The 13686-nt window shown below is 38.6% G+C and overlaps 1 protein-coding gene across 11 annotated transcripts in view; it reads left to right on the forward strand.

The window, feature by feature from the left end:
- Positions 1-13686, forward strand: part of dennd1a (DENN/MADD domain containing 1A) — a 547788-nt gene that overhangs the window by 330356 nt on the left and 203746 nt on the right. For all 11 annotated transcript variants that reach the window (XM_080211932.1, XM_080211937.1, XM_080211934.1 and 8 more), the window contains exon 12: positions 7525-7626. In XM_080211932.1, coding sequence (XP_080068058.1) covers positions 7525-7626 — 102 coding nt within the window. The remainder of the gene's footprint in view (positions 1-7524; positions 7627-13686) is intronic.

Consider the following 13686-nt stretch of genomic DNA (forward strand, 5'->3'; position numbering starts at 1 on the left):
TTGGCATTTTGCGAAAATGATATAGCAAAGATTGTAGATGCAAATATACGCTGGGTCAATTCAACAAGAAAATTATTCAACAAGAGACACTGCTGCATTAATTTCAGTAGAGCTAAATTACAAACAGTACATGTCCCTGATGAAGGTTTGTTCCTTTCTTAAGAATCAAAACCACAGAGGGAGTGCTTTCTGTGCCAGGTACCCCAAAGACATGGAAATTATTACTTTGGATTACCATAGAAAATTACAGCTCAGAAACAGGCTTTTTGGCCCGTCTGTGCTGAACCATTTTTTGCCTAGTGCCACTGACCTGCACTTGGACCATATCCCTTCACACCCCTCTCATCCATGAACCCATTCAAGTTTTTCTTAATTGTTTAAAAGTGACCCCACATTTACCACTTTGTCCAGCAGCTCATTCCACACTCCCACCATTCTCTGCGTGAAGAACCTTGCACTATTGCAAGGAAATTGCACTGTTTTGGCCTTACTTTGTGCTTCCACAGCATTAACTTTTCTCCTGCGCTATGTAACTTCTGTACTAGCAAATATACACTTGCCAGTTTGCTTGTGTGTCAACCCGTAACCTACTTTGTCATTGTTAATTTTCTCAGTTCCTTTCTTGAGAGCCGTGATTCATCCTGGGGTATGGTTTCTGGCCACCCTGAGCCCAGACAGTGAGTGTCATTTGCAGGCTAATTGACCACAGAATATGTCATTGTAGAGCTCCAAATTGATCCTAGCATGCATTCCCAACACCAGTTCCTTCGTAATCAGAAGTGGGAACCTTACTACTTTATTGGATTATCTTGATTGGTAGAGGTTAGGAATTGAATTTGGGAATCTCTTGCCTATTAGACTCGACGCTACCAAAAGGGATACAGTGAAAGATTGATCAGAGAGTGTCACCTTATGAGGAACATAAATCTATTAATTTGATAAATGAAGGTGAATGGCCTAGCATTCTAGTTTGATACAAAATTAAGATTTTCTGGGTCTAAATCTGCATGCATTGTATAGATGCTGCTGGTGGGAGATGAATTCTGTACCAGACATTTAGCTCTATACATTACATAAATGAATGTTGTCACAAAACTCGATGCAGCCCGTTCCCACGATTGCAGGCAGATTCCAGAAGTATCTAAACAAATATTCCACTTGAACAGTAACAGCACTTCTCAACTATTATTCATTATTTTTAATTTTCTACATTACACAAACAGATTTACCAGTTCTAGGAAGGTGTGGGTATGAATTCAGGAATCATTAACATTTTGCAGTCTGTTGCAGTAGTGACCATGATTCTTCAGCTAAGATGAAAATACCATGCTCCACAAAGGAAACCAGACATAAAAGTTAACTGCTTGTTGATTCAAGTATAAGTTATAAATGTCTGGATATTATCAGTAGGGGAAATTGCCTTGATATTGTTTGAAGGGCCCTCTTCTGCTTTACGGAAAACAGCCCTTTCTTCGCAGCTGAAATGTTCCAGCCCAGGCAGCACCTTGGTGAATCGCCTCTGCACTCTTTTGAATGCAATCACATCCTCCCTATAGTGTGATGACCAGAACTGAACACAGTACTCTAGCTGTGGCCAAACAACTTTTTATACAGTTCCATCATAATCTCTCTGCTCTTCCTATTATCTACCTCACCTGATAAAAGCAAGTATTCCATATGTCATCTTAACCATTTTATCTATCTGACCTTTTGTGTTCAGAGACCTACGAACATGCACTCCAAGGTCTCTGTGGTCTTCTGTACTTCCTGACGTTCATTGTTTATTCCATTCCCCTGTTCATCTTCCCGAAAAATGCATCACCTCACACTTTTCAGGGTTAAATTCCATTTACCACTGTTCCGCCCATCTGACCAGCCTGCCTGTATCATCCTGTAATCTAAGGCTTTCCTCCTTGCTATTTACCATACCAGCAATTTTTATGTCATCTGCACATTTACTGTCACCCACACTTACGTCTGGATCATTAATGTACACTACATACATAAGGGACCCAGCACCAATCCCTGAGGTACACCACTGGACACAGGCTTCCAATCACAACATATCTCCAAAAAACTTCTGAATACATTGTTAGACCAGCCGTCTGAATAGTTAATGGTTTGATCGACCTTTTACAATCTGGAAAATGCATGAGAAAGATTTTTGGGCTTTTAATTCTAGTAGTTTAATGAAAATCTTTTGAAGCTTCATTTTCAACAGAAACAAGTCTGTTCACACATGGATTCTTACTAATGCCATATTAACTTTTATAAAGGCAGTAGATTTGTGTGTGATATTCAGCTTAGTCTGTTTTCTGGTGGTTTCCCATATATTTGTTTGATGGGAAAGGATTTCATGTCTCAAACACTCATCTATTTTCAGGACTAAGAATATAGATGATCTGTTGATGAAAACTATTGGAGAAATCCTAAATTAATGGATTGCAGCAATTCAAGAAGGCAGCTCACCAGCACCTTCTTAAAGGTGACTAGGGATGGGCAATAAATGCTGGCCAGCCAGCATTGTCCATATCCCACAAATGAATAAATAAATAGACAATGATCTAGTTTTCCAATCATCACTTATTTTGTATTTATACTGATTTGCTTAATCAAAAGCAATGTGAAAGCCTAAAGAGACCATCAGCTGTTAAAGAAATCTTACAGTATCTGCTGAGTAATGAAGTAAAATTGCAGTAGGTTAACTTAATTTATGTTAAATGAAGAGCAGAGTTTACTACAGATAACTCTACATCTCAGTAACATACATACTGCGCCTTCACGTTGGTACATTAACCTGTTGACTTACGAATGCCTTGACTAATTTGAGTACAAGTTATATTTAGGAATAAATAGTTGAAATGTGCTAATTTAGAGATTGTACAGGTTCCTACACTTTGTTTATTTTCCTGTAAAGATGACCTCTGTTTACCTAATTTGTTCAACCTACATCAAATTAGAATTATCTTTTGTACCTCTATCTCTTTTTAGTCTTCAGCATTATTACTATTGTAATATAAAATGAGATAAATAGACACGCTACCATTGAAACATTTGAACTATATGTTTGTGGTTTGAATATCCTATGATTTGTAGCTAGACTCAAAAGTACATCAGGTACTGGTGCCAATCTACACTGAATATATGAAATCAGCTACTGACTTTTTCGAAATATTGGGTAACTATATAAAAGTAGAATTTTCCATATTCAGAAATCAGAATAATATCCATTTTGATGGTGAAAATAGTTTCCAAACTGGTAAATATAATAGATTAATATTCAGTAAGCATATCTGTCATGAAAATTCCCAAAATGATGTTGACGTATTAGGGCACCAATTGGGCTGGTATGAAAGGTCTAAATTTTGATTTTACCATTGAAAATCAAAATCATAAATATGTCTTTGTTATAACAATGTAACATTTTACAGCATATTTAGATTCAGGCTCATTTTGTGGGTGGATGGTTCTGAGTATGCTTAATTCATAGTAACGTGGGAATTTTGGGATTCTGTCTGTTCATTGTAATTTATATGTATGATTACTTTTTCCTTTCACAACTTGCAGAATGAAACATGGCACCAAATACTTCTTGATTTGGCAACATAAATAAAACACAGAGTTTCCTTTTATTTCCCATGGGTCTATGTATCAACGGCTTTATTTTAAAGGAAGGTAGGATTGTCACCTTGCCAATTTAATCAAGGTTTACAAAATCCAAGAATTTTTTACTGTTGGAAGGAATACTTTCAAGAAAAGGAATTCAGTGGCTGTGATGAATGAAGAGGAATCTAAGCTAAAATACAAATAAAGAGAAAGTAAAGTTGTAATAATAATATAATAATATATACTTGTTTGTACCAGTGAAGCACAAGATCAAGGCAATGCACAACTTAAAATGTATTGTAAACTTTCATGGTGAAGTCATGCACAGAAGGCTGATGTGGAAATGAATATTGGTTTGGCTTGGCTTTGTTTGAATCAAATGGACTTCAAAATGTATAGTAGAAATATTAACTTCATCAGGGGTATAAGATGGGTGATTTCAAATCAACTATTCACTCTACCAATCAGATAGAGTCAATGGGGGCTTATCCTGCACCAAGCCAAACTTGAAAATTTGGTAACTTTGTGGCATTTTGTTGTAATATCCAGTGTAACAACAGTTTCTATACTTCAAAAGTAATCCAGTGATATTGAAGAACTTCTCTAGTTATTTCTTTTCTTTCCCTCTATTTCCTCCTACCTTCTGACTTACTTCCTTAGAAAATGCAGAAGCATCCTTCCACTTTCATATCATCAAGATGCAAGTCCTTCATGGCCAGTTTTATTCACCTTTTGTCATTGCAGCCAATTACCAGACAGCATAATCCTATTCAGGGTGCTTTTGGTTGGGAGATAAAAGTTGGTCAGGATACTCAGAGAACACTTGTTTCTTCTGTAGTGCTGTGATCTCTACCTGAGAGGGGAAATGGAGCCTCAGATGCGTGCCTAGAGGATGGTGCCTCCAACAGTGCAGCAGTCACCTATGTTGCACTGAGGTGTTGGCATTGATCACATGTTGAAATCTCCACAGATCCGACTGATCTAATAGGAGTGCTATCACTGTGCCAATATAGATGAATAATATGTGGAGGGAAAAGGAATGGGAAAATAATATGTTTGATCTGATGTATTATTGTCACATGAATTAACATACAGTGAAAAGCATTGTTTCTTGCGTGCTATACAGACAAAACATACAGTTCATAGAGAAGGAAACGAGAGAGTGTGGAATGTAGTATTTCAGTCATAGCTAGAGTGTAGAGGAAAATCAACTTAATGCAAGATAAGTCCATTCAAAAGCATGAGAGTAGCTGGGAAGAAGCTGTACTTTTGTCGGTTGGTACGTGACCTCAGACTTTTGTATCTTTTTCCCGAAGAAAGAAGGTGGAAGAGAAACTGTCCAGGATGTGTGGGATCCCTTAATTATGCTGGCTGCTTTGCTGAGGCAGTGGGAACTGTAGTAAGAGTCAATGGATGGGAGGCTGGTTTGCGAGATGCATTGGGCTACATTCACGACCTTTAGTTCCTTGCAGTCTTGGGCAGAGCAGGAGCCATACCAAGCTTAATACAATCAGAAAGAATGCTTTCTATGGTTTATCTGTAAAATATGTGGAAGGAAAGGTGAACAACTTGGGCAGGGCTTGTGCTATTGGGAGAGATGCTGCATTCTCCAAATGGCTGTTAACCTGAAGATGCTTAACTGAGAAATCAGCACAATTTTTCCCTTTGTCATTTAGCATTGCAAAAATTAAGAATATATACTTTAACCTGAAATAAAAGAAGGAAATACATAGTTGACTTCCATCGAGTCAGCTAGCATAATCAGTCCCTTTACACAAAACAAGATGGCATCTCCATCTGCATTCCAAAAACAATGGAGAAGAATGAAGTTCAACTAAATATCCTATTGCAGAGTCCAGTAGGATCTCTACAAAAACAATCATGGCATTGTTTTTAATTAATGTCATTGATGCCCAATAGACAATAAGAATTTTAATTTGCAAAGATTCACTGTCTGTGCTCAACAATGGAAACATTGGGAGGCAATGCAATCATTGCAATTGCTTAAACTTTTACCATCAAGGTATGTTGAATGAATCCACTTAAACAGCAGAAAGAGCTATTTTTATAGTTGAAATAAGATGTAGAATTACTAAAGAATGGATTTTGTAATTCATCCTTTTAAGACATCCCCATTTTCCATCTCTCTCATTGCAAGTAATCCCAGTTGCCCACTTTGTTTATAGCTAGGACTGCCTCATGTGCATGCAATATATAATATTTAATTGTTTCACATTAATAGCCATGATGATACTTCTGGGTATACTAAAGTCAGCAGGAAGTGTTCAATTTAAAACTACAACAACAGAAAATGCTCTTCATTGGATTTACCAAAGGGAAAATTTCTTGGGCATCCTTCAAGTTTGAATAGTTAGTTGCAGACCTTTGACAGCCAGTTTGTCACAGCTGTTTGTGATAATATACCCCAAAATCACCTGTTTAGGATCAGTGCTGCTGAGGACTCTAGGTAACAGGAAAGTGGAAAATGCACAGAAGGGGTTAGCAGCCCACACGCTGTGCAAGGATCAAAGAGTTTAAAGGTCAAAGGACATGTCTTGCCAAACCATATCTTTCTGTTGAATAGCTACTTCAGATCGTAAATCTGACGAGGATTTCATTAAGTCGTTCTGTCTGCTGCTGGGGCATGAAATCATAAAATTTTATATCATCAGCTTTTCCTGCTTCTGGCAGCCAGATTGACATATTGTTGTCCGTAAAAAGGACAAGTTTATGTCTTGTAGGAAACAAAGTATATTCTCACCAAAATCCCTTAAATCATTTTAGAGTCAAAGCACTGGTAAAGTTTAAAGTACCAAAAACTGTGAATACCATCGTTGATGAAAATTTAGTTTCATTATTTATTTGTGCTCATTGAAGCTGGGAGAGAATGGACCGAGCGATGAGCCTTTCTGTGGTATTTGAGGTTTTGAAGTCTTATCTTATTTCAGGGATTTGGAGAACACTTTTGTATATTTTTAATTGTCTGAAATTGCATTCAGTCACCCTGAGAAAATGATAGCAAGTGGCAGTGTGGTTAAGTCATATCTTGAAGGAGGGTTTAAAAAGACATATCATCAAGACAAATAGTACTAACTGCTTTCTATTTAATAGGCTGGTGAATAAGGCCCCCTGTAGTTTGTTTGAAAAGTTAATGCATTTTAACTGTGTTGGTGTCATTTGGAAAATTCAAAGCACTGTTTGCACTGAGAAAACAGCTCTTACTGATTAAGTCTGTAATTCTTGGTAAGCTACATTTATAGATGTAATAAACAATGTGTTCAGCAGTTGCTAAGATGGATTTCTGGACCTTTTGATTGCATGGAGTGTTTCGTTCATAATACCAATAATGCATAGATAGGTTTCCATCAGTGTGAGGACTTCAAATGAACTGTAGCACACAGCTAATACAAACTTGACCAACTGATGGAAGCATGGCTTTATTTAATTCTTTTCCAAGGAACTACTTATGGTTTTATTCTGATAGCAATACAAGGAAATGCCAAGTAAATATGCGGTTTTTTTAAAAAAGATTAATTACCTAGATTGTGTTTTCTGATATTCCAAGAAGTGTTGACATTAAATCATTAAAGATTTAAGGCTTATTGTTTGTGACAAACCTTCAAATAAATGCACTATGATAGGTAGATTGACTTATCTCAAATATACGCACCCCAAATGATGTTCTCCTAAACTATCTTGCAATTGCACTTTTCAGTTAAACATTTTTTGAAATTGATAACGTTTATCAGTAACATAACAAAGAGTAATTTGGTTTTTCAGAGTAGTTTTACTCCCAAATGTACAGTCCAGTTTTTATAAACCAATTTAGATTTCAAATAACATTTTTCAAAACTAGGTAGGATATGTTGACACATTTCCTTAAGATGAAATTTTTTGTTGATTTTTTTTCTACAACAGAAAGTGAGGAATATGGCCTTAGAAGATGTTGTGGTATTAAATGTGGACAACAATACACTGGAAACACCATTTGATGATCTTCAAAGCCTTCCTAATGATGTGGTTAGTATGGCCTAGCTCTCTCTTCTGTGTACTTGTATTACTGAACTCAACATTTAATATACCAATTTGTTTTGAAGCTTTTTCTTTCCATTATTCTATTTCATGTCCATTTAACAATGTTATTTAATCTGCCAAGTGTTTTGTTTTTCTATAGTAAGGGGCAGGAGTGCATGAAAGCATTCTGGTACTTTATCAGCAGTCCTCACATTTCACTCCTTTTCATCCTAAATTTAAAATTGTCTCTTTCTGGAGAAACATAATTGTATTATCTGATTTCTTTCTTTTAAAATCCATTTATGGTGTTGTTCTGACAAAATTATTAATTATCTGTGTCCCACTTTTGTTTCCTTCCAATTCTGTTTCATTTTTAAATAATGGAATGGTATTGTGAGCTAAATGGTTTTTGCTTGGCAAGAAAAAGATGTGTCCAATTTGTCTTGCACTGCATCAGTGCCACCTGCTACTGGAGTACTCTTAATTAATAGATCAAAGGGACAAGGCAGAGGTGGTAAAGTGTGTAATTCAACAGAAGATAGCAGCGTACTTTGATCTAAACAAAGTTGTTCCAGAAAGAAAAAGAACGCAATTTCTTTCCAATCCTTTATGATCGATGTTCTGATGCCTTTTTACATTTTATTTAATGTTGTGATTTTTAAGTTTGATAAAGGGTAGAATAGGTTTAGGGTGTTATTTAAAGGTCTAGCTAAAGAAAAATGCCCCTTTTGATGTAGAATGCTGACTTTAAAAGTACAGCAGATAAATGAGAATGGCATACACTGTTACATAGTCCAGTTCTTTTGTGTTTTCTTAAAAGGTGACATTGCTCACATCATTGCTCTATGTGGCACCTAGATGTTAGATGTGTAACCAGTTATTGTGCTGCATCCAGCACCTTTAGTTTGCAACCAGCTTACCATCTGTTTGAAGTACTGGCCTGCTTTGAGTAAGCGCCCAAAATGCTGACAGCATTTTGGATTTACTGCAATAAAAGCAATTTGACATTTACAGACATGAAAGTACATATTGCTCACAAAAAAATCCCCCCATAGGCTTTATTGTGCACTCATTGTGCTCTACAATTTGGCACTGCAATTGGAAAAAATAATTACACAGTAACAACTGTTCTATTTCAGTGGACATAACTTAACCCTTTCAGCGACCCATGTTCTTCATAGCATGGACAAGCTCATGGGATTAGACAAAAGGCTTTTACAGATCAGAGAAACCAGAAAAATGATTATACATCCTGACATTTACTGCCAAAACTATAAACACCTTTAATTATTCATTTTTATAATTCTTTTCATAATAACTTTTCAAAGGTCTAGTTAACTTTGACATCAAGATGGACCTCAATGCTAAGTCAAGTCTGCGCCATTTACAAACTTTTGATGCAGTGGGATAGTTTCAAAGGAAATAGCAGAAAACAAAGTAGATTTTGAGTGAACTCAACCATTCACTGTTAAACCTAAGAGCAACCCAGTTGCAGCACAGCTAGTGTGCTGCATCACAAACCGGAAGACTTGGGGTTACAGTCACAGCCTAGGTTGAATTCACATTTGGTTTACTCAAACAGTGGGGGAATTATCTCTGAGTGATTAGTAGCTAAAATGATGATGGCAGCCAATGTGGCTCAAGCCTGAGAAACTATGGAGGTTTCTTTGTTCACTTTAAAACATCAGATTTTACAATGCCAAATTTAAGTGTTTTAAGCATTTAAGGGTAACTATAGGCCAGTTAGCTTAACTTCTGTAGTAGGGAAAATGCTTGAATCTATCATCAAGAAAGAAATAGCGAGACATCTGGATATAAATTGTCCCATTGGTAAGACATAGCATGGGTTATGAAGGGAAGGTCATGTTTGATTGATTTAGTGGAATTCTTTGAGAACATTACTTGTGCAGTGGACAATGGGGAACCTGTGGATGTGATGTATCTGGATTTCCAGAAGGCATTTGACAAGGTGCCGCACCAAAGACTGCTACATAACATAAAGGTACACGGAGTTACGGGTGATGTATTAACATGGATAGAAGATTGGTTAACTAACAGAAAGCAAAGAGTGGGGGTGAATGAGTGTTTTTCTGGTTGGTGATCAGTGATTAGTGGTGTGTGCCTCAGGGATCAGTGTTGGGACTGCAATTGTTTACGATTTACATAGATAATTTAGAGTTGGAGACCAAACATAGTGTGTCAAAATTCGCAGATGACACTAAGATTGGTGGAAGAGCAAAGTGTGCAGAGGACGCTGAAAGTCTGCAAAGGGATATAGATAGTCTAAGTGAATGGGTGAGGTTCTGGCAGATGGAGTACAATGTTGGTAAATATGAGGTCATTTTGGTAGGAATAACAGCAAAATGGATTATTATTTAAATAGCAAAAAATTGCAGCACGCTGCTGTGCAGAGGGACCTGGGTGTTCTTGTGCAGGAATTCAAGGAGTTGGTATGCAGGTCGGCAGGTAATTGAAAAGGAAAATGGAATTTCGTCCTTTATTGCTAGAGGGATGGAGTTTAAAAACAGCAAGGTTATAAGAACATAAGAAACAGGAGCAGGAGTAGGCCATCTAGCCCTTCGAGCCTGCCCCGCCATTCAATAAGATCATGGCTGATCTGTCGTGGCTCAGTTCCACTTTCCCGCCCTCTCCCCAGAACCCTTAATCCCCTTGCCTATCAAAAACCTATCAACCTGCGTCTTAAATATATTTAGCGAGGCAGCCTCCACCACTTCAACGGGCAGAGAATTCCAGAGATTCACCACCCTTTGAGTGAAGAAGTTCCTCCTCAACTCCGTTCTAAACCACCCCCCCTTTATCTTGAGGCTGTGCCCTCTAGTCCTACTGTCCTTTGAGCGGGAAGAGCCTCTCCACCTCTATCCTATCCATCCCATTCATCATCTTATATGTCTCAATGAGATCTCCCCTCATTCTTCTAAACTCTTAACGAGTACAAGCCTAGTTTATTCAGCCTTTCCTCATAGTTCAACCCCATCAACTCCGGTATCAGCTTAGTGAACCCCCTCTCCACTCCCTCCAAGGCCAAAATATCCTTGCATAAGTGCGGCGACCAAAACTGCACACAGTACTCCAGCTGCGGCCTCACCAGTGCCCTGTACAGTTGCAGCAAGACCTCCCTACTTTTATATTCAATCCCCCTCGCTATGAAGGCCAGCACCCCATTCGCCTTCCTGACCACCTGCTGCACCTGCAGGCTGGGTTTTTGCGACTCATGCACAAGGACCCCGAGGTCCCTCTGCACCGTAGCATGCTGCAGTTTTTCGCCATGTAAGTAATAGTCCTTCCTACCATTATTCCTACCAAAGTGGACAACTTCACACTTGCCAACATTAAATTCCATTTGCCAGTTCCTGGCCCATTCGCCCAGCCTGTCTAGATCCTTCTGCAGACTTTCCACACCCTCTGCACAATTTGCCGTTCCACCAATCTTGGTGTCATCAGCAGAGGTGCTGGTGATGCCACACCTGAAGTACTGTGTACAGTTTTGGTCTCCTTACTTGAGAAAGCGGCACTGGAGGGGATGCAGAGGAGATTCACTAGATTGATTCCGGAATTGAGAGGCTTGGCTTTTGCGGAGAGACTGAGTAGACTGGGTCTATACTCATTCGAATTCAGAAGAATGATGGGAGATCTTACAGAAACATATAAGATTATGAAGGGAATAGATAAGATAGAAGGAAGGAAGTTGTTTCCACTGGTGGGTGAAACTAGAACTAGGGGGCATAGCCTCAAAATAAGGGGGAGCAGATGAGTTGAGGAGGAACTTCATCACACAAAGGGTTGTGCATCTGTGGAATTCCCTGCCCCGTGAAGCAGTTGAGGCTACCTCGTTGAAAGTTTTTAAGACAAGGGTAGATAAATTTTTGAACAGTAAAGGAATTAAGGGTTATGGTGAGCGGGTGGGTAAGCTGAGCTGAGTCCACGAAGAGATCAGCCATGATCTTATTGAATAGCTGAGCAGGCTCAAGTGGCCAGATGGCCTACTCCTGCTCCTAGTTCTTATGTTTTGTTTTTTAATTTGTACTTTTACCATGCTCTGTCAACAATCTTTCATTTGATTTCTTATCATTCTAAAAAGCATTGATATATGATGACTTGAGGTAATCTAGAATGATTAACTTGCTACACAAATACATAACGTTTCCCTCTTAAGAAGCTAAGGTGAGGTGGGAGGGAGCAAAATCATCTAATATGAACGTACTTTTTCTGTCATGCAGAAAAAAAATTAATCAGGTAAAGAGGAGTCGAGTAACTCCTGTTTTCCCCTTTCTTGTTTGACACTAACATGTTTTTTTCATTAAAACATATATACTTGCCACTTCAACATGTGTTTAACTGTTCACATGCTGTGGTCATAAAATACACAGTCAGACAGGTTTTCTTGAGTATTAACAAAGAAAAGAGGATAGCTTTTACTGTACTTAAACTGCCTTAAGTAAAATAATAAAATATGCTCAGACTTTCGTACTCAAAGGTCTCACACAGCAAATAATTTACAGAATGAGGAAAGATAGGTAAAGCAAGTTAGAGTCCAGTAAAATTAAAAGGGTATACAGTTCAAGGAATTTGGTGACTTGCTCGGTTTCAGGCTGAATTTAGCAGTCCTGTCACTTCACTCAATGACCTTAAGGTTTCCAACATGGAAATTATTTAGAGATGCAAATGACGATTTATCTGTCCTTCTGAAAACAGAAAGCTTTGTCTGCAATACCTGGGTTAATCACAATTAGTAAACATTGTTCAAAAGCTCATGAGTTGGATAGAACAAGAGAAAGGAAGGAATCCATGGGTTCTTGTTCTATCAGCGTCTCAGCTACTGGTCCTGTTCTGCACAGAACACAGGTGCTTAAAACACACAAAAGATTGCATTGTCCTCCAACTGCCCCAGGATCTAAATAAGGTCAGAGGGAGTTTAGGATTGTTCGATCATGGATGGAAATCTCTCTCTCTCTTATCCAAGGCCCACATTGTTGAAGGTGTCTTGTTTAATGGTTTGTCTTCACCTGGTTGAGTACCAGGATGAGTGTCTGAACGCTCTGCTGATGTGCTTCATGCACGTTCCCCTGAGATCATAAATTTGGTGTGTTTTTGCAGACAGGTATACTCCATGTACCTCATTGGTGTTGGAATTTGGAAAGCACAGTGCTGCAAATTGTGTGGCCACCCTTGGCTGAGAGTTCAAATCACTAGAATGCAGCTTCAGTCTAGTTTTTTTTAGATTCAAAAATCAGTTTTTGATATAAACAGGTTTTCATGACAACTGTTAATCTTGTCTTTAGTTTTTCTTTGTGTTTTCTGTGTACTTAGTTTTCACATTGGTGAATGATTAAAATATTTTAGTGCATGTGTTAGTGGTGAGTCTTTGAGCCCTGATTTCCATTTTCAACTCCTGATATATGGTATTGGCCCATAAATTCCTGGCTCCTCAGTGTCAGATTTGGGAGGGGTACACCTAAGGTGTGGTGGGGAACCTCCCTTGGAAGTTCCCAGGTAAGGCTTTATGCAGCAATTGTCCAGTAGGGCTAACTTCCCCTGTTGGGAACTATCTGACAAAGCAATATAAATCAGATGGTTCTGCCAGTTTTACACCTGTAGTTATTCTGAAACAGTTAGGAAGAATAAAATCACTTCTAATTTCAGTGTAACTATACCATGCCAACTAAACCATACCCTACTCTCCCCCTCCTCCCCTCAAAACCCCTGTGGGCCCAACACTTGAGTCCACCCCTCATCCACCCACCAGCCTAACTCAACCCCTCTCTAAGCAGCCCTGACCGGACCCCCACAAATTTCATGCATTCCTGGACACTCACCTTTTCCTTGGCCTCTGGGTTTCTCTGAGCCCATTAAACCTATCTGTTTTCTGGCAGCTAATGTAGTATAAAAGACTGGGGGGGTGGGGGGAACAGCATAGTGACATAGCCTCACTGAACTTGCTACTATTGCACTGTGCTGTGATCTTCAAGGATGCTTTCGCTGTAGGCACCAGGCAGCCCCAGTCAGCAGAGGTTTCAGCAAAGTTTCCAGAGCAGCTCAGTGTGTTTT

This window comes from Carcharhinus amblyrhynchos, chromosome 25 (assembly GCF_965287045.1).
Source record: "Carcharhinus amblyrhynchos chromosome 25, sCarAmb.v2.hapA, whole genome shotgun sequence".
Taxonomy (NCBI): Eukaryota; Metazoa; Chordata; class Chondrichthyes; order Carcharhiniformes; family Carcharhinidae; genus Carcharhinus; species Carcharhinus amblyrhynchos.